At 39.9% G+C, this 25,572-nt stretch overlaps 1 protein-coding gene and 1 long non-coding RNA gene across 3 annotated transcripts in view; both read left to right on the top strand.

The window, feature by feature from the left end:
• LOC139763437 (uncharacterized) overlaps positions 1-5,500 on the top strand; it is a 304,757-nt gene extending 299,257 nt beyond the window's left edge. For both annotated transcript variants that reach the window (XM_071689476.1, XM_071689475.1), the window contains 2 exons: positions 405-566; positions 2,119-5,500. In XM_071689476.1, coding sequence (XP_071545577.1) covers positions 405-545 — 141 coding nt within the window. In that variant the 3' untranslated portion in view covers positions 546-566; positions 2,119-5,500. The remainder of the gene's footprint in view (positions 1-404; positions 567-2,118) is intronic.
• A 3,759-nt stretch (positions 5,501-9,259) lies between these two features.
• Positions 9,260-16,079, top strand: LOC139763438 (uncharacterized). The gene is made up of 2 exons (XR_011716150.1): positions 9,260-9,435; positions 9,945-16,079. It is a non-coding gene; the product is annotated as an uncharacterized lncRNA (long non-coding RNA).
• The last annotated feature ends 9,493 nt before the right edge of the window (positions 16,080-25,572 follow it).

Raw genomic sequence — 25,572 nt, 5'->3', positions numbered from 1 at the left:
TTAAAATCAAGACCCTGATGTAGATGGTGATTTTATCTGTGTACATATAATAACTTGGCACATTACTCTCAAAAATTCTTCATTCTCCTTCCATTTGGGATAACATAGCAATATAAAGAAAAAAATTATTTTACTATCTTCTCTGCTAATCAAAACATCTTTTTACAAATTATCTTTATTTCCCAAATAAGATTTGTCTCATGCCTTGGTATTTTATGGAAAACCATACTTCTATACCAAAAAAACAGCCAAATTTCTTCCCAAACAATTCAGATCTTTATGGTTGTACAATGTTAATTTTACTTTGTAGAGATTTCTTTAACTAGATGGTTTAATCAGCGTTAGCATCGTAAGGCATTGTGTGCTTCACATTCTGAATTATTCATGTTAACTTTGTCAAACAGTTGAGATACCAGAAGTGTTTGGATGCGCACCCAGGTGTAAGTCGTGGACGAGGGGCTGGTACTCCTCGAAGCATTTCAGCAACTTTGCGATCTGTGTTTGGTTCCATCACAGGACGAAAGGCTCGGTCAGCTGAATCCTGAGATGAGGACTCACCTCTGCAGGTAACTACAAATATGTTAGAATATTTAGTTACACTATTCTAAAGCTTGTCCTTAGATGAATATAAATTCTAAATTCATGAAAAAGAGTAAGGTACACATATACTAAGCAGAATTTTATCCTTGTTATTGAGAGTAATTTACGCTTCATCTTCTTTACAGCTATGAATGTATTTGTTTGCCATCCATTATCTTCATTCACATCTTAACACCATAGGTTGCACATATTTTTCCCAAGTACAGAGTAAATCCCCTATAAAATCATATGCTGCTTACTGAAGATGTATCTGGAAGAATTAAAAAGTGGTTTACAATAAGAATGCAAGAAATAGAAGTAAATATGTGATATAGATTTGGTCCTCCTTGAGAGAGTTCCAGTTGGGAACAGGCATCAGAAATATTGATAGACAGATAGATAGATAGGAGAAGTAGGGAACATGTATGGAACAATTACAGAAATGTTTAAAAGAAAACATGCATGTGGTTGAAATCAGTCCCAGATAAACCCATAATTGATAATCATGTAATGCTGGTAATATCTGAGAATAATATTCGTATTCGTCAAGCAAAATGTTCATTGAGCACTTTGTGCTAGTCCTGTCATCATGGCAAAATCTCATCAGTGGTACTCATAAACATGAATATACTCTCTTTCTCACCATACACTTACAATCTTACTCTTCTCTCTTCCCTTCACTTGCATCCTTATCCAAGCCTCTCCTGCTTGTAGTTTCATGTCCGTATTATCTGATACCCCTTCCTTTCTACAATGTCTTTAAAAAAAAATTGTCCACCCCCCATATATTTTCAAAGGCAATATATGGCTGTGGTTTATCGTGGGTTCAAGCATATTGTGCTCTCATTGTACATCTGGTCACTGAGCCTAGTATTTTTCAGTGGTGTGAGGACCAGCAATACACCTCACTGTGATTAAGGCTATCTTGAGGAAAGGATGGTCTCTCTTTACCCTACTTGGCTACCACCTCATTTTAGGAATTTTGCTTCTGGACACTATATTTCTTCCACCTGTTCTTCAAGATGGTTGGCTCCTATCTTTCTAAAGAGAAGAAAACCTATATTCCCATGTAGAAGCAAGAAAATGTGGGTACACATAAGATTTGTGATAAAGATTTATAAGATTTGTGATAAAGGGCTCACTAGATTCTCAGAACTCACAGTTAGGCAGGTGCTTCCTGTAACACCTCATCAGTATCCCACCAAATTCACAAGATGAAGACCTTATGGACCCAAAACATGGAACTAGAATACTTTCATTCCCTGACATCTGCCGATGGTAAGCAAAGCCAAAGAAGAAATGACAAAGTACTAAAATGAAGTGTAACATTGCCTTTGAAAATGTGTGGGAAGGTGGACAAGGTGTTTTGCCAACATTGTTTGTTTTCTTCCACATGTCTATCCATTGTTGTTCTCTAACTATAATTTTATTGCTTTCTAATTTTTTTTTTTACTTTTGATGTATGCTAAGAAATATATACATTTTATATCGTACACAACTTAATCAGTTAATCCATATTGACATCAAGTTACCTCTCAGGACTTCTGGGCCCAACCTGCAGAGCGTGAGGTCATCCCACACCGCCACCTGACCAGTCCTGGAGGAGGAACCTCTTCTCCAACTTCGTCAGGGTGTCCCTTTTCCTCACGACAGGTGCAGGCACTGGTCTCTCCCACATGTGAATCTCCTCCTTCATATAATCTTCACCGATCCCCAACTTCCCCAACCCTCATGGTGCACACACCTCCCACACCTGCCACACCGATGTCTCCTATGGATGCTCTCAGACGCCTCCAGTTCCCCCAGGATCTTTCCCCTTCAAATGAAGAGGATGCTGATATAGAAGAGGGAGTTGATTTGGAGGAAGGAGTTCCACAAGAGGATGAAGATGAATTAGAGGTTGAGGAAGGTGGAAGCTTAGAGAAATTAGGAGTAATGCTGCGGAATGAATGAGGCCTGCAGTTTCTCCTTCAGGATTGAAGTGCCATTTAGTCTACTTGGTAATCAGCCCCAATTTACCTGGCAGCTGTGATGGTATGCATGGAGAGTTGGCATTATCCATTTCTTATAGGAAAGGAAATGGCAGTTTTTATATTGACTTCTCTCTACCCTGTTAATAAAAACCAAGTTAAGATGGTCTGGAGAATGATCAAGACTGCATTTTCTCTAAGATCTCTTTTTAAATTGTCCCTCCATACAACCATAAGCTGAGTAGATTCAGTATGCCATCTATATTTTCCATTTTCAATGGACCCAATTGTCTAATCCCTGAGCTGGTACTTAACATTGCCCATTTGACTTCCTAAGTTCCTGTTTAATCACTCTACACTCACCTGCAGACTTTACATCTATTATGTAATAAGTGATATATAGCAGACTTGATTGGAGAGAGTTAGATACTGTACATGAGTAGAACATGGAGATTGGAGATTGGTTTACTGCGAAGGGATTGCCCTTAGCCCAAACTTTGTGAGTGTGCAGTTTGGTGTATGCTTGTGGTTTGGTGTACGCACGCTCAGCAGGGCCCAGAATGGCTGGTTGTGTGTAGACTGACTTGTGTCACAAATCTTCTGCTTGTACTCACAAGTGTTGAGTTTATTAAAGAATAATTGTACAGATATGCTCTTATGCTCTCAAATGGCATAATGACTTCAGTAACATCATTTAAGTGCAAGCATAACACAAGAATCGAGGAATTCTTAACATAAGACTGAATCCTAAGTTCCACAATTTTCCTGGGAAAGAGTTCATCAGCAGGGGATCAAGTTGTGCCTCTGCTTGTGTAGAAGTTTTGCTAACCACTAACACATTGGTGTACATTTGTGAATGTTTCATGTGGCCTAGTGCAACTGTCTTTTTCTCTGCTTTAATACTTCCTCTTATGGATAAAACTATATATCATACGTTGACTTCACTATTTTAAGTCTTAGCATCTGTTGTACATCATAGTTTTAGCCAATCAGCAGCACTGTTAATGCTTTTGTTCTGCCACCATTAAAAAAGAATTTGTTTAACTGCTAGAAAGTGCTGCAAATGGTTGTGTTTATACTTCATCTCATAACGAAAGTCCATATTTATACAGAAATCAATTGGGTGACTTCCTCTTGTGTGCCGATATATCATTATTTTAATTGGAAATTTTTTCTCTTATTCACTTTCTTATTCTTGGCTTGTTTCCACACTTACCTAACTCTTCAGCTGAATTCCTATAGGCTACTTCTAATCTTGTTGACTGTGAGTGAATGTTCTCTTGTTACCACATATAGCCAAGTAACTAGTCGTTAACATATTGTACTTATGAGTGCAGCTTGACTGGAGAAACTTTACATATTTAGGGATTATCAATGAGCACAAGGATTTTAGTCAGCTTGTAATATCTAAGAGAGACTGCATGGGTATTTGAGAATGGCCATAAGTAATGTAGTAGAAAATAGAAGGCACAGATAAGGGACAAAGTTTCCCTATCTGAAGTTTATTTTGCTTGTAGCTCCCATCTGTAGCATATATTATACATTTCCTTGTGCCCATTGTGAGTAAGGCATGCATAAAAAGCCTTGGGTGGAAAACAGAATCAAGGTATAATTTAATTTTCATTATTCAAGCCGCCTAAACTGACTTTACAAAGGCCATACGATCCATCAAAGTAGGATTATTGGGCACAGTCTAGGGATATTTCAACTAATCATTACTGTTACCTGGGTAATTTTTGGCCATCTGTTGTTTAAATTTTTACTATTATTGTAAATTACCAAATACAGTATAAAGCAGAATACCTTGCAGTGCTAGAAAAGTAAGTGTGATTATGTGGTGTGTAAAGACCACTCTTGATAACCTTGAAAGCTAAGGTTGGGTCACACTAGGAGTAGTCTACACAGTACAGGAACATACATGTAGCCACACCAGCAACTATGAGCCTTATGTGAATAATTATTGTTAACTAAAAGGAGGTAGCAACCATTGTTCATATGTCATAGGCTAAATTTTCATTAAATTAGATGTTCTTTTAATTAATGGAAATTGTTTGTTTTTTCTATGAATTATTATTATTATTAGTATATATATATATATATATATATATATATATATATATATATATATATATATAAAAAGTGGACATATTTATCAAGGTTTTACCATTTGGTATAAAAGCACCATGATAACTTGTGCATATTATGTTGATGAATGAAGAAGGCATAGGTAATATAGCCTTTAACATGAATCTCATTGAGGATTGTTGTTGCTGGTTATGTTACTAATATTAATAGTTACCAGAATCGGTATGATGACCTTTAGCGTACTTACATAATTGCTGGGTGATAATGGGGGCAATTGAAAAAAGTAAAACTTTGCAGAACCTATTTTTTTTTTTGTTTGTTTCACACAGGTATGTTACTAATAAGGGGTAAAATATATATTGGTAGAAATTTCTTTTCTAAATGTATAAATATATATATATATATTTTTTGAGAGTAGGATGGTTCTTGCCAAAGTTTAGATAATGCCATACTTAAACATTCCATTGAGGTAGTAATTAACGAGGGAATATTGTTACAGCAACGGCCTTATTTAGTGGTCGTATTAACCCATCTAATGGTAGAGTGTAAGACTATTTGCGGTTTTGTTTATTATTATTCATGTCCATTCTCTAAAAGACCAAGGAAACTACCACAGTTTCACAATGATTTACATCCAGAATAGTCTTTTGCATCATTACATTTCATTTAAATTAAATGCCTCTTGAGATGTAATACTTTATGGGTGAATTTGTGTATTTTTGTATTTAAGTTACACATAACATGTATGTACAACTCTTCTGGCAAATCGTGTATTTAAGTGCCTGTCTATTTGCAATGCAGGCGCTTACACAAACTTTATCAATGTTGATACCCAGGTGTGAGCAAAATACATTATTACAAAATAATGTGTAGTTTTTATGACCTCTTAGAATATAATGAAATGACCTAACAAACAAAAAACAACCTCCCAACCCAGATTTCAACAACATCCCATCAGACATAAAAACCCATCTGAAACAATACTCTCCAGATATTTATATGTTACCCTTTTCTTCTGCACTCTGCATGCCACCCATTACTCCAACATTACAAACATCATTTCAGTTTATCGCAAGAAACCTGTTCAAGATGCAGCATCCACACTAAAGACACTGAACACTTGCTCCACAGTCATCTTTCATTCACCCAAGAAATACACACACAAAACATCACCACACTATATGACCCTGGAGATTAGGGAGAAAGAATACTTCCCAAGTATCCCTTGCATGTTGTAAAAAGCAACTAAGAGGGTACGGAGTTGTGGGCTGGAAACTCTCCGTGTCTTGTATTTCAGTTTCTAAGAGTTGGAACAGAAAAAGAAGCTAAGCAACGAGTGCTCATTATCCTCAAAGGCTTAGGCTAGGGACCCAAATGTGTTTTGGTGTAACAAAGATGAGAAAAAGAGAGAGACAAGTAATATGTTTGAGGAAAGGAACTTGGTTAAGGTTGAGAGTTAAGAATGGTTTTGGAACACCTAAAGGGTGAAGTCAGGAGTAAGTGTGAGAGCATGAGGTAAGGAAGACATAGCACTTGTCCTGAAGGTGTTGTGGGAATGTTTTAAAGAGTGTAAGGATGTGAGTCCCAGACTGGGGGAGGAAAATTAAGTGTATTACAAGGGATGGGTAATCATTAGCACTAACACATAATGCCACAAAGAGTTTGACAGAGAGGAGAGTGTTTCTGGGAGGAGAGGTGAGTGTGTCTGCAGTTTTGATGAGAGTAATTAGGTGTTAGTAATGAGTAATGAAAATGCAAAAGTAGGTAATGTGGCAGGATGAAATAACTGGGGGCATGGGGTATTTACTGATGTGAATGAAAAACAGAGAACAGCTTATGAAACTGTGATGAAAAAAAAAAAAACTGTTGATTGGGAACACCTGGCTTAAAGAGAAACATAATGTACACCTGGAGAAAGAAAGATGGGTAGCTTTTGCTCCCGAGAGCTGGCTGCTTGTGTGCCCCCACCATTGCTAGACTACACAATACTCAGCAAGCTGTTGCATCACATGATTACCATGTTGCTGTTGGCAATTCAAGGTTAGGCCATTTTGGTATGTGTTTCTTTCCCTACACCTTGAAGAATTGGTACTCTTTACCTTCTCATGTCTTTCCCAATAGATATGATATGGCATACTTTAAAAGACAGGTTTTTTATTTCCTTCAAAATTCTTAAACACTTTCCCTTTTCTCTCTCCCTTGCATAATCCTCTCCATATTTCAGTTAAGGTCCAGCCTTGACGTGGATTTTTTGTCCGTGACTAGAGCCTCCGATGTAAAAGAAAAGAAAAGAGGGAGAGGGTTATATTTGGATTATGTACTTATTGATAGATGTACAAGAGTGAGATTCTTGGATGTGATTGTGCTGAGAGGGCAACTAGTGGGATGTTTGATCATTATTTAGTGAAGGCACACAAAATGAGACAGTCTTGACATGTGGTTTGAACAAAAGAAAAGAGGTAGTGAAAGCCATGTGTAAAATGAAATGTAAAGTGGATGGTATTGCAGTTAAAATACTTAAGAAAAGGGATGACTATGTTGCTTATTGATTATGTAGAAATTCAGTTTGTGTATAGATCATGATGAGGTGCTGGAGGAATAGTAGCATGCCCATATGATGCTGCTTTATATAGGTAAGGGGAACAAAGGTGTAAGTTGTATGGAAGAGTGATGAATGAGAGGGTAGTGGTATGCACAAAGAATCAGACTGGGGAAGGACAGTGTGGTGTCAGCAATAGGAAACGATACTTGGATCAGATGTTTGCATCGAACAATGTGTGAGATAGAGAAAAAAGGATTTTATATGTGTTTGTCAGTTATATTTGCTGGAGATGGTGGGATCAGTGAGTAGAGGTTACTGAAGTGTGAGGTTAGTGGTTAGTTATAGACTGGTTTTTGAGAAAGGTAGAGTGGTGTTATCTAGAATTAGGTGCCAAGCATGTTGAGGTGGGTCAGTATTGGGGTATCTTTGTTATATTGTGACAGTTTTGGGTGTTTGTGGTTCCTAGATAGTGATTGTCCTGAGTGCACAATTTTCTGTGATTTGTATTTTTTCGATATTTGCTTTTGAGAGGGTGGTACACCTAGAAAAAGAGTCAGTTTAAAGTCCAATGGATGAATTGTTTGTCTTATCACAATATATTTATTTATGAATACGTAAGTTCTTGTGAATGATCCATACAACGATTTAATTATTTTTATCATGTCTATCGTTTATCAGTAGCAGCACAAGCATTGTCTGGATTTAGCTAAACTTTGTCAAGCTGGGATTATCCATCTTGAAGATAGAGTCCATATATTAATGGCTGAAACATCGGCTTCTTTGAATGTACAGTGTGAGAAATGTTAGCATACTTTAAGTCAAGGTGAAAAACAAGACCAAATTCCTTTTCATTTTTAACAAAAAAATACGATGAAGGCGAGCAGTAGAGATGTCTAAAGTTAAAGGTCTCTATTTTCCTTTAAAGACAAAACCATGAAACGAAGTTAATAAGTGTGCGCAGTGTATTCAAAAAGAAAGCTTAAGGCTTCCTGAAGGGTGATCTTATAAGTAAACATACATTTCCCACTCATTCATGGTTGGTAAGACTTCTAATGATCATTTATGGATACATTTTACGATAAAGAATCCTCTACGATAAGGAATCCTCAGTGTTCTATATTTGGCTAGTACATTATGACAATGTTTTCATGAAGGCCTTGCTAAAGTGGGCCGAGACGTGTTATAGCCCATATAAATCGCGTGAACTCGAACCATTGCATACAAAACAACTCAATGCCACAAGAACAACAAAAAGAAAAATTATAGTCTGGGACTTCAGTTTTCATGGTAGGATGCTGTATCTCGGAAAAGAAAGCGCGGGGGTGAGGGGGAGTTATCTTTCATTCTCAAAACGCGTTTCGTCTGCATAGTTTACGTTTTTCCACTAGTATGTCATTTAAAGGAACTTATACATGTAGTTGCTTGTTGTATAGTATGGGAAGAGTTCTATAATCGTGGACCCCTAACTCTGGCTTTATCTTGACGAGATCTTATTAGGCATTGGCGAGCGCAACATAATTTAGAATCAAATAAGATATCCATAATTGATAAAGTACATGTTACTGAGTAATACGGAGCGTATTTGTATGAGGACTGAACGCTAGAGACCCATGTATGTGTTGGACAAACTAAAAGAACAGTTATGATTATTTTGTTTTGCGCTCACTCTAGAGGTCAAGTGAGAGGTAGCATAACAAACAGTAATAAGTTAGCTAAAAATTGTTATGATAAACATCCTGCTATAACTCCAAAATCCATAAAGTATGAAAACATCTCAACACAGCACCCAAAGAAAAGTGAAGTGTATCATAGCTACCCTAATGGCTAATTTTCTTCGATGCAATAATTTTACCATTTTCTATGATCAACTTCGTGTAGTGTTTCCGCCTGAAGATGACGCTGTTATGTTGACATCACACTTGAGGTAATGGGATCGTACGGGAGTTGCGCTTTTTTGGTATTTATTTTGCCCGAGTGACGGAGCCACGGGTTTAAACGACAACCAACATGGCGGAACAACTTCACCGTCTCCAACCTAAACATTAGTGGGAATTTGGAAAATAATATGTTGTGTAAGGTGAGATATAACATATTAATAGAAACGAGTGACTAAGAGTGAGGTGCAGAATATAATGTTTGTGAAATAATAGATGAAAATATGTGAATTTTGTTGTTTGAACAGATTCTTGTGTACCATGGGAGCTTGTTTAGGATGGAGCAAGTTAAAATGCAAGATATCGCGTGGACGAATTATATAAGGTAAGTACATTATGTAGCAGCGGTTGTGCAGTGTAGGAAGAATTGAATAAGGATGGCGAAATATGATTTGGGAGCATTTAGGACAATGGAAATCCCGTAGTGGACCTATGACCCAACGTATACAAATTTAGGACGCATTTACTCATGGCCAGTCAGTCCAACATGATTTTTTTTTTTTTTTGCTTTGGAAAAGTTGGTCAAATACATCGGTTCGTTCGCTGACACTGAGTCACTGTTACTCGTATTTTATTTATTGATTATTTGACTGACTAGTTAGTATACATTCTAAAGCACCCATTTTTCGTCCAACCCTTAGGGGGGGAGGGATAGACATCTTAGTTGACTGTGATTACTTCAGTCAGAATAGTGAATATATGGGTGAAACTTTACTGTGAGAGAGCTGGAATTTAACGATTGTATTATGCAGTTTACGTTATGTAAATCCACATTTTCCCTATGTACACAAACATAACTACTGTCGTCTTATGTGATATTATTTTGTTTTTCAGAACAGCTTGCTGTTTCTCGGGACAGCGAGGAAGTTCAAGGAACTGACCAAGAACAAATGACTTCATTTGCTCGCATCCATTTTTCTGGTGTCTTGTGTAATGGACCAAAGCCAGAGCCCCCTCAGTCCACAGCCAAGCCTGACAACCATCCACCACAACAGGCATACTATTTGCATCCCTGGACAAAATCTTTCCAATTCCTAAGTTCATTAGTGATTTGAATGTTAAGTAATAGACTGTTGACTTTTTTATTTTTTGTTAGTTTTATATATATATATATATATATATATATATATATATATATATATATATATATATATATATATATATATATATTAGCATTGGTTAGTATTATATCATCCAACTTCAGTGGTTTAGGATTTGTTTTCTCGTATGGCTAGTTAAGCTGAAATGCATATGTACGAGAAAAGCTGTCATGTTATTTTTCCTTGTGTATGAGTTAGTCAGATCCTACTTGAGCCTTATATATGTATATATATATATATATATATATATATATATATATATATATATATATATATATATTCAGAAGTGGTACATGATGTGGGGATCAGGTGTTTGAAGAATGTATGTGAGAAATAGTTAGAAAAACATGGATTTGTATGTAGCATTTATGGATTTGGAAAAGGCATATGATTGGGTGGATAGAGATACTTTGTGGAAAGTTGTAAGAGTATATGGTGTGCAAAGTAAGTTGCTAGAAGCAGTGAAAAGTTTTTACCTAGGATGTAAGGCATGTATACAAGTAGGAAGAGAGGAAAGTGATTGGTTCCCAGTGAATGTCGGTTTTGCGGCAGGGGTGCATGATGTCTCGTGGTTGTTTAATTTGTTTATGGATGGGGTAGTAGGAACGTGAATGCAAGGGTTTTAGAGAGAGAGAGAGGGGGGGGGGCAAACATGCAGTCTCTTCAGGATGAGAGGACCTGGGAAGTGAGTCAGTTGTTGTTCGCTGATGATACAGCAGTGGTGGGTGAGAAACTGCAAAAGTTGGTGACTGAGTTTGGTAAAGTTTGTGAAAGAAAGTTGAGAATAAATGTGGATAAGAGCAAGGTTATTGGGCTCAGTAGGGTTGAGGGACAAAACTAATTGGGAGGTAAATTTGAATGGTGAAAAACTGGAGGAAGTGAAGTGTTTTAGCTATCTAGGAGTCTACTTAGCAGTGGATGGAACCATGGAAGCAGAAGCGAGTCACAGGGTGGGGGAGGGAGCAAAGGTTCTGGGGGCATTGAAGAATGTGTGGAAGGCAAGAATGTTATCTTGGAGAGCAAAAATGGGCAAGTTTGAAGGAATAGTGCTCCAACAATGTTATATGATTGCAAGGCATGGGATATAGATAGGGTCGTGCGGAGGAGGGTGGAGGTGTTGGAAATGTTTTAGGACAATATGTGGTGAGAGTTGGTTTGATTGAGTAAGTAATGAAAGGGTAAGAGAGATGTGTGGTAATAAATAGAGTATGGTTGAGAGAGCAGAAGAGGGTGTGTTGAAATGGTTTGGACACATGGAGAGTGAGTGAGGAAAGATTGACAAGAGGATGTATGTGTCAGAGGTGAAGGGAAGAAAGAGAAGCAGGGCCTGAACATACAGGAGAGTGAAAGGCAAGCAAGGAATAGAGTGAATTGGAGTGATGTTGTATACCGGGGTTGACCTACTGTCAGTGGATTGAACTAGGGCATGTGAAGCGTCTGGGGTAAACCATGGAAAGTTTTGTGGGGCCTAGATGTAGAAAGGGAGCTGTGGTTTCGGTGCATTACACATGACAGCTAGAGACAATGTGAACGAATGTGGCCTTTGTTGTCTTTTCCTACCGCTACCTTGCACACGCGTAGGGAGGATGGTGTCATTTTGTGTGTGGTGGGGTAGTGACAGGAATGGATGAAGGCAGCAGGTATGAATATGTGCATGTGTATATATGTATATATCTGTGTATGTATATGTATGTATACATTGAAATGTATAGGTGTGTTTATGTGCATGTGTGGGCGTGTATGTATATAATGTGTATGCGGGTGGGTTGGGCCATTCTTTCATCTGTTTCCTTGCGCTACTTCACTAACGCGGGAGACCAACAAAGTATGATAAAGAAAAAGTATAAATGTTTATTACGTGGTTGTATCGCATTGTCTGATTTCCTTTATTTTTTCCCACTTCTTTTCTTTCAACATCTTTGTATCTTCACTTTCTTACTCATTTCGAGGGCACATAAGTTTTGGTTCCCTAAAGTGACTGAATCCATTTCAAAACTCAATTATTTGGTACTTTGATTAATTAAAGTGATTTTATTTTGCTTGATAATTCTTTTTATAAACAAGATGTGTTCACATTGCTCAAATCCTGCTTTTTCTAACTGGACTGTAAATGGTTGTCTGTATCCATTGGACGTTAGGATGTTGGTAGGACACTCTCTTTGCAGCTTGCACTACTGGAACTTTACCTTTTACCCAGAAGTCAGCATCTGTAATTTAAATGTATGTTGCTGACCAGGCACCAGTGTGTCCAAAATCAGTTTGTCAAGTAGCTGGCATGAGTGGGTTATTTTACTGATCATCCTTTTCGTAATCACCTGTACTTGGGCTGAATTAATATATAATTTGATTTGCTGAAGAGTTGGCAGTAATGTCCACAGTATGGTGTTGGTATTATGTTTCTTACATGGCATTGAGCAAGGCAAGTACATCATAACCTACTCAGATTGGTGTACTTTATGGACAGACCAAGTATGGACACTTAATGAAGGTGAATTGGCTAGTTTAGCTTCACTTAACCATTAACTTTGGATCTTTTTTTCTTTCTTTCAAACTACTCGCCACTTCCCGCACCAGCGAGGTAGCGTTAGGAACAGAGGACTGGGCCTTTTTTGGAATATCCTCACCTGGCCCCCTCCGTTCCTTCTTTTGGAAAATAAAAAAAAAAAAAAAAAAACGAGAGGGGAGGATTTCCAGCCCCCCGCTCCCTCCCCTTTTAGTCGCCTTCTACGACACGCAGGGAATACGTGAGAAGTATTCTTAATCCCCTATCCCCAGGGATATCGAGTGAATTTGTTTTTCACTACTTTCTGTGGTATATAAAGAATACAGCAATAGATTTGGAGCATGTTTTAGAGTAGCATATATTATTAAAAGCACGAATATTACACGAGATAGTGAGTTACATCAAGGAAAATGTTAGGTTGATAAATGCAACAGACTGTCTCGTCTCCATGCTGCTTGGTGTATTTGCAAGCAGCTTTTGTTTATATGGAGAGCAGTGAAGAATTGGCCTAGTGCATCTCTTTTTGGGGTTTTGTATTGCATGAATTAAGTTGTGCCATTTTGAAAATAGGAAGAAAATATGTTATAGATAAAAGTATTGTAAATTTATGAGCTAAAGTCTCAGCATATTTTCTAGTGAATATGTGTTGTTAACATGGTAGAGTTGAGGCAGGTGTTGGATAGGATGAACTTCTGAAGGCCAAAGATGAGTTTTCTTGGGCAAAATGCATTGTATTGTAGTTTGTTGGTAGGTTGGTTAAGTTAGTCTAAAAGCAACGATTTGTTGTATGTAAATTCAGTATCACATATGGCAGACTGCTTTTGTGTTTAGTGATCCACAGTGTATTATATTGGAGCTTTGAAGATAATATTTGCAGAGTTCTTTGCACATAACAACTGCTTTAATGTAAAAGTAGGCAATACAGCTGTAATGTATCAACGGGACCTATGAAACCCTCATCTAGTAACCAAAATTTTTCCTGAGATATATCGACATCAATTTTGTCTGCTGTGAGGACAGCATGGGAGCTTGCTTTGTCTTCTGCTTAATGTCAAAATCTGGTGCCATTTACAGTCCTCTGTTATGGATTTGACTGATATATTCCAACTAGAATATTGAGCATGAATATAAATCTTGGTTAAAAGTTTTTTTTAGCACTGCAACAAAACAGTTCCAGGGAAAAGGCTATATATGTTTCAGGTGATTTGTATAGATTATTGTGATTATAGAAATACCTGTGGATGACAGATCTACCTCATTTTATGGGGGTTATTTGATGTAAAGGTATTCCTTGCATGTTGTAAAAGGTGACTAAAAGGGGAGAGAGCAGGGGCTGGAAATCCTCCCCTCCATTTTTTTTTTTTTCTCAAAAGAAGGAATAGAGAAGGGACCAAGTGAGGATTTTCTCTCATAGGCTCAGTCCTCTGTTCTTAGCGCTACCTCGCTAAATGCAGGAAATGGTGAATATGTAAGAATAAAATATTATATTATTATCATACTTTGTCGCTGTCTCCTGCGTCAGCAAGGCAGCGGAAGGAAACAGACAGAAAACTGGCCCAACCCCCCACATACACATGTATTTACATACACGTCCACACACGCACATATACATGCTTATACATTTCAACGTATACATATATCTATACATACAGACATATACATATATACACATGTACATGATTCATACTTGCTGCCTTTATTCATTTCCGTTGCCACCTTGCCACACATGAAATGACACCCCCCTCCCCACGCACACACGCGAGGTAGTGCTAGGAAAGGACAACAAAGGCCATGTTCGTTCACACTCAGTCTCTAGCTGTCATGTATAATGCACCGAAACCACAGCTCCCTTTCCACATCCAGGGCAGACAGTATGAATTATGTACATTTGTATATATGTTTATGTCTGTGTGTGTATATATATGTATACGTTGAGATGTATAGGTATGTATATGTGCGTGTGTGGATGTGTATGTATATACATGTGTATGTGGGTAGGTTGGGCCATTCTTTCGTCTGTTTCCTTGCGCTACCTCGCTAACGTGGGAGACAGCAACAAAGTATAATAAATGAATACTGAATATATATATATATATTATATCTGTTCTATTATATAGTTTCTATAGTCTCTCTCTCTCTCTCTCTCTCTCTCTCTCTCTCTCTTTCTATTTTATTTATTTATTTTGCTTTGTCGCTGTCTCCCGCATTAGCGAGGTAGCGCAAGGAAACAGACGAAAGAATGGCCCCACCCACCCTTATACACATGTATATACATACATGTCCACACGCAAATATACATACCTATACATCTCAACGTATACATATATATATATACACACACACAGACATGTACATATATACACATGTACATAATTCATAGTCTGCCTTTATTCATTCCCATCGCCACCTCACCATACATGAAATAACAACCCCCTCCCCCCTCATTTGTGCGAGGTAGCACTAGGAAAAGACAACAAAGGCCCCATTCATTCACACTCAGTCTCTAACTGTCATGTAATAATGCACCAAAACCACAGCTCTCTCTCTCTCTCTCTCTCTCTCTCTCTCTCTCTCTCTCTCTCTCTCTTTTTTTTTTTTTTTTTTTTTTAATTTTCCAAAAGAAGGAACAGAGAATTGGGCCAGGTGAGGGTATTCCCTCAAAGGCCCAGTCCTCTGTTCTGAACGCTACCTCGCTAATGCGGGAAATGGCGAATAGTTTGAAAGAAAGAAAGAAAGATATATATATATATATTACAGAGGTATAAGTTTGTTGAGTATTCCTGGTAAATTATATGGGAGGGTATTGATTGAGAGGGTGAAGGCATGTACAGAGCATCAGATTGGGGAAGAGCAGTGTGGTTTCAGAAGTGGTAGAGGATGTGTGGATCAGGTGTTTGCTTTGAAGAATGTATGTGAGAAATGCTTAGAAAAGCAAATGGATTTGTATGTAGCATTTATGGATCTGGAGAAGGCATATGATAGAGTTGATAGAGATGCTCTATGGAAGGTATTAAGGATATATGGTTTGGGAGGCAAGTTGTTAGAAGCAGTGAAAAGTTTTTATCGAGGATGTAAGGCATGTGTATGTGTAGGAAGAGAGGAAAGTGATTGGTTCTCAGTGAATGTAGGTTTGCGGCAGGGGTGTGTGATGTCTCCATGGTTGTTTAATTTGTTTATGGATGGGGTTGTTAGGGAGGTGAATGCAAGAGTTTTGGAAAGAGGGGCAAGTATGAAGTCTGTTGGGGATGAGAGAGCTTGGGAAGTGAGTCAGTTGTTGTTCGCTGATGATACAGCGCTGGTGGCTGATTCATGTGAGAAACTGCAGAAGCTGGTGACTGAGTTTGATAAAGTGTGTGAAAGAAGAAAGTTAAGAGTAAATGTAAGTAAGAGCAAGGTTATTAGGTATAGTAGGGTTGAGGGTCAAGTCAATTGGGAGGTAAGTTTGAATGGAGAAAAACTGGAGGAAGTAAAGTGTTTTAGATATCTGGGAGTGGATCTGGCAGCGGATGGAACCATGGAAGCAGAAGTGGATCATAGGGTGGGGGAGGGGGCGAAAATTCTGGGAGCCTTGAAGAATGTGTGGAAGTCGAGAACATTATCTCGGAAAGCAAAAATGGGTATGTTTGAAGGAATAGTGGTTCCAACAATGTTGTATGGTTGCGAGGCATGGGCTATGGATAGAGTTGTGCGCAGGAGGATGGATGTGCTGGAAATGAGATGTTTGAGGACAATGTGTGGTGTGAGGTGGTTTGATCGAGTAAGTAATGTAAGGGTAAGAGAGATGTGTGGAAATAAAAAGAGCGTGGTTGAGAGAGCAGAAGAGGGTGTTTTGAAATGGTTTGGGCACATGGAGAGAATGAGTGAGGAAAGATTGACCAAGAGGATATATGTGTCGGAGGTGGAGGGAACAAGGAGAAGTGGGAGACCAAATTGGAGGTGGAAAGATGGAGTGAAAAAGATGATTTTGTGTGATCGGGGCCTGAACATGCAGGAGGGTGAAAGGCGAGCAAGGAATCGAGTGAATTGGATCGATGTGGTATACCGGGGTTGACGTGCTGTCAGTGGATGGAATCAGGGCATGTGAAGCGTCTTGGGTAAACCATGGAAAGCTGTGTAGGTATGTATATTTGCATGTGTGGACGTATGTATATACATGTGTATGGGGATGGGTTAGGCCCTTTCTTTCGTCTGTTTCCTTGTGCTACCTCGCAAACGCAGGAGACAGCGACAAAGCAAAAAATATATATATATATATATATATATATATATATATATATATATATATATATATATATATATATATATATATATATATATATTCTGGGGATAGGGGAGAAAGAATACTTCCCACGTATTCCCTGCGTGTCATAGAAGGCAACTAAAAGGGAAGGGAGCGGGGGGCTGGAAATCCTCCCCTCTAGTTTTTTTTTTTTTTTTTTTTTTTTTTTTTTAATTTACCAAAAGGAGGGACAGAGAAGGGGGCTAGGTGAGGATATTCCCTCAAAGGCCCAGTCCTCTGTTCTTAATGCTACCTAGCTATCGCGGGAAATGGCGTATAGTATGGAAAAAAATATATATATGTGTGTATGTGTGTCTGTGGACGTGTATGTATATACATGTGTATGTGGATGGGTTGGGCCATTCTTTTGTCTGTTTCCTTGCACTACCTCGCTAATGCGGGAGACAGCGAAAAAGTATAATAATAGAGGGGCAAGTATCTAGTCTGTTGTGGATGAGAGAGCTTGGGAAGTGAGTCAGTTGTTGTTCGCTGATGATACAGCACTGGTGGCTGATTCGAGTGAGAAACTGCAGAAGCTGGTGACTGAGTTTGGTAAAGTGTGTGAAAGAAGAAAGCTGAGAGTAAATGTGAATAAGAGCAAGGTTATTAGGTACAGTAGGGTTGAGGGACAAGTCAATTAGGAGGTAAGTTTGAATGGAGTAAAACTGGAGGAAGTGAAGTGTTTTAGATATCTGGGAGTGGATTTGGCAGTGGATGGAACCATGGAAGCAGAAGTGAATCATAGGGTGGGGGAGGTGGCGAAAGTTCTGGGAGCATTGAAAAAGGTGTGGAAGTCAAGAACATTATCTTGGAAAGCAAAACTTGGTATGATTAAAGGAATAGTGGTTCCAACAGTGTTATATGGTTGCGAGGCATGGGCTATAGATAGAGTTGTGCAGAGGAGGGTGGATGTGCTGGAAATGAGATGTTTGAGGACAATATGTGGTGTGAGGTGGTTTGATCGAGTAAGTAATGAAAGGGTAAGAGAGATATGTGATAATAAAGAGTGGTTGAGAAAACAGAAGAGGGTATTTTGAAGTGGTTTGGTTACATGGAAAGAATGAGTGAGGAAAGATTGACAAAGAGGATTTATGTGTCAGAGGTGGAGGGAACGAGGAGACATGGAGACCAAATTGAGGTGGAAAGATGGAGTGAAAAAGATTTTGAGTGATCGGGGCCTGAACATGTAGGAGGGTGAAAGGCGTGCAAGGAATAGAGTGAATTGGAACGATGTGGTATACCGGGGTCGATGTGCTGTCACTGGATTGAACCAGGGCATGTGAAGCATCTGGGGGAAACCATGGAAAGTCCTGTGGGGCCTGGATGTGAAAAGGGAGCTGTGGTTTCAGTGCATTATACATGACAGCTAGAGACTATGAGTGTGAACAAATGTGGCCATTGTTGTCTTTTCCTAGCACTACCTTGCGCACATGCAGGGGGAGGGGGTTGTTATTTCATGTGTGCCAGGGTTGCGACGGGAATGAAAAAGGGTAGACAGTAAAGTGCGTAAGACAAGGGAACAAATGGGAACTTCAGTGAAGGTGGCTAATGGGGAGGTGATAACAAGTAGTGGTGATGTGAGAAGGAGATGGAGTGAGTAATTTGATGGCTTGTTGACTGTGTTTGATGATAAAGTGGCAGATATAGGTTGTTTTGGTCGAGGTGGTGTGCAAAGTGAGAGGGTTAGGGAAAATGATTTGGTAAACAGAGAAGAGGTAGTAAAAGCTTTGTGGAAGATGAAAGCCGGCAAGGCAGCGGGTTTGGATGGTGTTGCATTAGAATATATTAAAAAAGGGGATGACTGTATTGTTGACTGGTTGGTAAGGTTATTTAATGTATGTATGTCTCATGGTGAGGTGCCTGAGGATTGGCGGAATGCTTGCATATAGTGCCATTGTACAAAGGCAAAGAGGATAAAAGTGAGTGCTCAAATTACAGAGGTATAAGTTTGTTGAGTATTCCTGGGAAATTATATGGGAGGGTATTGATTGAAAGGGTGAAGGCATGTACAGAGCATCAGATTGGGGAAGAGCAGTGTGGTTTCAGAAGTGGTAGAGGATGTGTGGATCAGGTGTTTGCTTTGGAGAATGTATGTGAGAAATAATTAGAAAAGCAAATGGATTTGTATGTAGCATTTATGGATCTGGAGAAGGCATATGATGGAGTTGATAGAGATGCTATGTGGAAGGTATTAAGAATATATGGTGTGGGAGGCAAGTTGTTAGAAGCAGTGAAAAGTTTTTATCGAGGATGTAAGGCATGTGTACGTGTAGTAAAAGAGGAAAGTGATTGCTTCTCAGTGAATGTAGGTTTGTGGCAGGGGTGTGTGATGTCTCCATGGTTGTTTAATTTGTTTATGGATGGGGTTGTTAGGAAGGTGAATGCAAGAGTTTTGGAAAGAGGGGCAAGTATGCAGTCTGTTGTGGATGAGAGAGCTTGGGAGGTGAGTCAGTTGTTGTTCAGTGATGATACAGCGCTGGTGGCTGATTCATGTGTGAAACTGCAGAAGCTGGTGACTGAGTTTGGTAAAGTGTGCGAAAGAAGAAAGCTGAGAGTAAATGTGAATAAGAGCAAGGGTATTAGGTACAGTAGGGTTGAGGGACAAGTCAATTGGGAGGTAAGTTTGAATGGAGAAAAACTGGAGGAAGTGAAGCGTTTTAGATATCTGAGAGTGGATATGGCAGCGGATGGAACCATGGAAGCAGTGAATCATAGGGTGGGGGAGGGGGGCGAAAGTTCTGGGAGCGTTGAAGAATGTGTGGAAGTTGAGAACAATATCTTGGAAAACAAAAGTGGGTATGTTTGAAGGAATAGTGGTTCCAACAATGTTATATGGTTGCGAGGCATGGGCTATGGATAGAGTTATGCAGAGGAGGGTAGATGTGCTGGAAATGAGATGTTTGAGGACAATATGTAGTGTGAGATGGTTTGATCGAGTCAGTAATAATAGGGTAAGAGAGATGTGTGGCAATAAAAAGAGTGTGGTTGAGAGAGCAGAAGATGTTTTGATATGGTTTGGTCATATGGAGAGAATGAGTGAGGAAAGATTGACAGAGGATATATGTGTCAGAGGTGGAGGGAACGAGAAGTGGGAGACCAAATTGGAAGTGGAAAGATGGAGTGAAAAAGATTTTGAGTGATCAGGGCCTGAACATGCAGGAGGGTGAAAGGCGTGCAATGAATAGAGTGAATTGGAATGATGTAGTATACCGGGGTCGATGTGCTGTCAGTGGATTGAACCAGGGCATGTGAAACGTATAGGATAAACCATGGAAAGTTCTGTGAGGCCTGGATGTGGAAAGGGAGCTGTGGTTTCGGTGCATTATTACATGACAGCTAGAGACGGAGTGTGAATGAATGTGGCCTTTGTTGTTTTTTTCCTAGCGCTACCTCATGCACATTTGGGGGGAGGGGGTTGTTATTTCATGTGTGGCGGGGTTGCGATGGGAACGAATAAAGGCAGACAGTATGAATTATGTTTTTTTTTTTTTTTTTTCCCGCTGTCTCCCACGTTTGCGAGGTAGCGCAAGGAAACAGACGAAAGAAATGGCCCAACCCACCCCCATACACATGTATATACATACGTCCACACACGCAAATATACATACCTACACAGCTTTCCATGGTTTACCCCAGACACTTCACATGCCCTGATTCAATCCACTGACAGCACGTCAACCCCGGTATACCACATCGATCCAATTCACTCTATTCCTTGCCCTCCTTTCACCCTCCTGCATGTTCAGGCCCCAATCACACAAAATCTTTTTCACTCCATCTTTCCACCTCCAATTTGGTCTCCCACTTCTCCTCGTTCCCTCCACCTCCGACACATATATCCTCTTGGTCAATCTTTCCTCACTCATTCTCTCCATGTGCCCAAACCATTTCAAAACACCCTCTTCTGCTCTCTCAACCACGCTCTTTTTATTTCCACACATCTCTCTTACCCTTACGTTACTTACTCGATCAAACCACCTCACACCACACATTGTCCTCAAACATCTCATTTCCAGCACATCCATCCTCCTGCACACAACTCTATCCATAGCCCACGCCTCGCAACCATACAACATTGTTGGAACCACTATTCCTTCAAACATACCCATTTTTGCTTTCCAAGATAATGTTCTCGACTTCCACACATTCTTCAAGGCTCCCAGGATTTTCGCCCCCTCCCCCACCCTATGATCCACTTCTGCTTCCATGGTTCCATCCGCTGCCAGATCCACTCCCAGATATCTAAAACACTTTACTTCCTCCAGCTTTTCTCCATTCAAACTTACCTCCCAATTGACTTGACCCTCAACCCTACTGTACCTAATAACCTTGCTCTTATTCACATTTGTACATTTGTATATTTGTATATGTTTGTGTGTGTATATATATGTATACATTGAGATGTATAGGTATGTATATTTGCGTGTGAGGACGTGTATGTATATACATGTGTATGTGGGTGGGTTGGGCCTATTTCTTTCGTCTGTTTCCTTGCGCTACCTCGCTAATGTGGGAGACAGCGACAAAGCAAAATAAATGAATAAATAAACGAATATGTCTGTGTGTATATATATGTATACGTTGAGATGTATAGGTATGTATATGTGCGTGTGTGGACGTGTATGTATATACATATGTATGTGGGTGGGTTGGGCCATTCTTTCGTCTGTTTCCTTGCGCTACCTCGCTAACGCGAGAGACAGCGACGGTATAATAATAATAATAAAATTGGGAGGTGAGTTTGAATGGAGAAAAACTGGAGGAAGTGAAGTGTTTTAGATATCTGGGAGTGGATCTGGCAGCGGATGGAACCATGGAAGCGGAAGTGGATCATAGGGTGGGGGAGGGGGCGAAAATTCTGGGGGCCTTGAAGAATGTGTGGAAGTCGAGAACATTATCTCGGAAAGCAAAAATGGGTATGTTTGAAGGAATAGTGGTTCCAACAATGTTGTATGGTTGCGAGGCGTGGGCTATGGATAGAGTTGTGCGCAGGAGGATGGATGTGCTGGAAATGAGATGTTTGAGGACAATGTGTGGTGTGAGGTGGTTTGATCGAGTGAGTAACGTAAGGGTAAGAGAGATGTGTGGAAATAAAAAGAGCGTGGTTGAGAGAGCAGAAGAGGGTGTTTTGAAGTGGTTTGGGCACATGGAGAGAATGAGTGAGGAAAGATTGACCAAGAGGATATATGTGTCGGAGGTGGAGGGAACGAGGAGAAGAGGGAGACCAAATTGGAGGTGGAAAGATGGAGTGAAGAAGATTTTGTGTGATCGGGGCCTGAACATGCAGGAGGGTGAAAGGAGGGCAAGGACTAGAGTGAATTGGAGCGATGTGGTATACCGGGGTTGACGTGCTGTCAGTGGATTGAATCAAGGCATGTGAAGCGTCTGGGGTAAACCATGGAAAGCTGTGTAGGTATGTATATTTGCGTGTGTGGACGTATGTATATACATGTGTATGGGGGGGGGGGCCATTTCTTTCGTCTGTTTCCTTGCACTACCTCGCAAACGCGGGAGACAGCGACAAAGTATAATAAAAAAATAAAAAATATATATATATATATATATATATATTATTATATATATATATATATATATATATATATATATATATATATATATATATATATATATATATATATATATTCTTTCTTTCTTTCATACTATTCGCCATTTCCCGCATTAGCGAGGTAGCGTTGAGAACAGAGGACTGGGCCCTTGAGGGAATATCCTCACCTGGGCCCCTTCTCTGTTCCCTCTTTTGGAAAAAAAAAAAATGTAGTGTGAGGTGGTTTGATCGAGTAAGTAATGAAAGGGTAAGATAGATGTGTGGTAATGGAAAGTGTGGTGGAGAGAGCAGAAGAGGGTGTATTGAAATGGTTTGGTCACATGGAGAGAATGAGTGACAGAGATATATGTGTTAGAGGTGGAGGGAACAAGAAGTGTGAGACCAAATTGGAGGTGGAAGGATGGAATGAAAAAGATTTTGAGCAATTGGGGCCTGAACATACAAGAGGATGAAAGGCATGCAAGGAATAGAGTGAATTGGAACGATGTGGTATACCCCGGTCGATGTGCTGTCAGTGGATTGAACCAGGGCATGTGAAGCGTCTGGGGTAAACCATGGAATGTTTTGTGGGGCCTGGATGTGGAAAGGGAGCTGTGGTTTCGGTGCATTACACATGACAGCTAGAGACTGAGTGTGAACGAATGTGGCATTTGTTGTCTTTTCCTAGTGCTACCTCACGTGCTTGCAGGGGGAGGGAGGTGTCATTACATGTGTGGCAGGTTGGCAGAGGGAATGTATGAAGATGTACATGTGTATATATGTATATGTCTGTATGTATATGAATGTATACGTTGAAATGTACAGGTATGTATGTGGGTGTTTATGTGTATGTGGGTGGGTTGGGCCGTTCTCTCGTCTGTTTCCTTGCGCTACGTCGCTAACGCGGGAGATAGCGTTAAAGTATAATAAATAGATAAAATAGCCTTTATGGATCTGGAGAAGGCATATGATATAGAGTTGATAGAGATGCTCTGTGGAAGGTATTAAGAATATATGGTGTGGGAGGCAAGTTGTTAGAAACAGTGAAAAGTTTTTATTGAGGATGTAAGGCATGTGTATGAGTAGGAAGAGAGGAAAGTGATTGGTTCTCATTGAATGTTGGTTTGCAGCAGGGGTGCGTGATGTCTCCATGGTTGTTTAATTTGTTTATGGATAGGGTTGTTATGGAGGTGAATGCAAGAGTTTTGGAAAGAGGGGCAAGTATGCAGTCTTTTGTGGATTAGAGAGCTTGGGAAGTGAGTCAGTTGTTGTTCGCTGATGATACAGCGCTGGTGGCTGATTCATGTGAGAAACTGCAGAAGCTGGTGACTGAGTTTGGTAAAGTGTGTGAAAGAAGAAAGCTGAGAGTAAATGTGAATAAGAGCAAAGTTATCAGGTACAGTAGAGTTAAGGGACAAGTCAGTAGGGAGGTAAGTGTGAATGGAGAAAAACTGGAGGAAGTGAAATGTTTTAGATATCTGGGTGTGGATTTGGCAGCTGATGGAACAATGGAAGCAGAAGTGAGTCATAGGGTGGGGGAGGGGGCGAAAGTTTTGGGTGTTGAAAAATGTGTGGCAGGCGAGAATGTTATCTCAGAGAGCATAAATGGGTATGTTTGAAGGAATAGTGATTCCAACAATATTATATGTTTGTGAGGCGTGGGCTATAGAAAGAGTTCTGTGGAGGAGGGTGGATGTGCTGGAAATGAGATGTTTGAGGAGGATATGTAGTGTGAGGTGGTTTGATCGAGTAAGTAATGATAGGGTAAGAGAGATGTGTGGCAATAAAAACAGTGTGGTTGAGAGAGCAGAAGAGGGTGTTTTGAAATGGTTTGGTCACATGGAGAGAATGAGTGAAGAAAGATTGACCAAGAGGATATATGTGTCAGAGGTGGAGAGAACGAGAAGTGGGAGACCTATGGAGATGGAAAGATAGAGTGAAAAAGATTTGGGGTGATCGGGCCCTGAACATGCAGGAGGGTGAAAGGCGTGCAAGGAATAGAGTGAATTGGAACGGTGTGGTATACCGGGGTTGACGTGCTGTCAGTGGATTGAACCAGGGCATGTGAAGCGTCTGGGGTAAACCATGGAAAGTTCTGTGGGGCGTGGATGTGGAAAGGGAGCTGTGGTTTCAGTGCATTATACATGACAGCTAGAGACTGAGTGTGAACGAATGTGGCCTTTGTTGTCTTTTCCTAGCGCTATCTCACGCACATGTGGGGGGAGGGGGTTGTCATTTCATGTGTGGCGGGGTGGCGATGGGAATGAATAAGGGCAGACTATGAATTATGTACATGTGTATATGTCTGTGTGTGTATATATATGTATACATTGAGATGTATAGGTATGTATATGTGCTGTGTGTGGACGTGTATGTACATACATGTGTATGTAGGTGGGTTGGGCCATTCTTTCGTCTGTTTCCTGGAGCTACCTCGCTGACACTGGGTAGCAATGCTGTTTCCTATGGGGCGAGACAGTGTCAGGAATGGATGGAGGCAAGCAAGTATGAATACGTATATGTGTATATTATAATATGTATATGTACATGTATGGGTGTTTATGTAGATATATGCATATGTGAGTGGATAGGCCGTTCTTTTTCTCTTTCCTGGCGCTACCTCTGACACGGGAAATGGCGATCAAGTACAATAATATATGTATTAATGCCTGTTCCCTCAAGGGGGTAGTGACAGCAAAAGAGTATCCTTAACTTGTGAGTTATACCTTTCTTTATCTCTGACACCCATTCCTTCCAGGAACTCCATGTAAGGGTTGGCCATGGCAAAAGTCTCCACCTATCCATGTCCTTACTTGCTTCCCTTGCTTATGCCATTCTGTGCTTTCTTCCACCATTTCCTTTCGTCCAGTGTTCTTCCACTCTGTTTTGCCATGTCAGTTGGTCTACCTCTCACACCATCCCTGTTAATTGTGCTAATATACTCTCCTTTTAAACTCCCAGTCTTGCATTCTTTTCTTATGCCCAAACCTCCACCTTAAAGTATTACGTTTCACTCACTCTACAATTCATTGCCT

Source organism: Panulirus ornatus, chromosome 47, assembly GCF_036320965.1.
Source record: "Panulirus ornatus isolate Po-2019 chromosome 47, ASM3632096v1, whole genome shotgun sequence".
Taxonomy (NCBI): Eukaryota; Metazoa; Arthropoda; class Malacostraca; order Decapoda; family Palinuridae; genus Panulirus; species Panulirus ornatus.
Note: the sequence above shows the minus strand (reverse complement) of the source record. Positions and strands in the feature narration are given on the sequence as shown.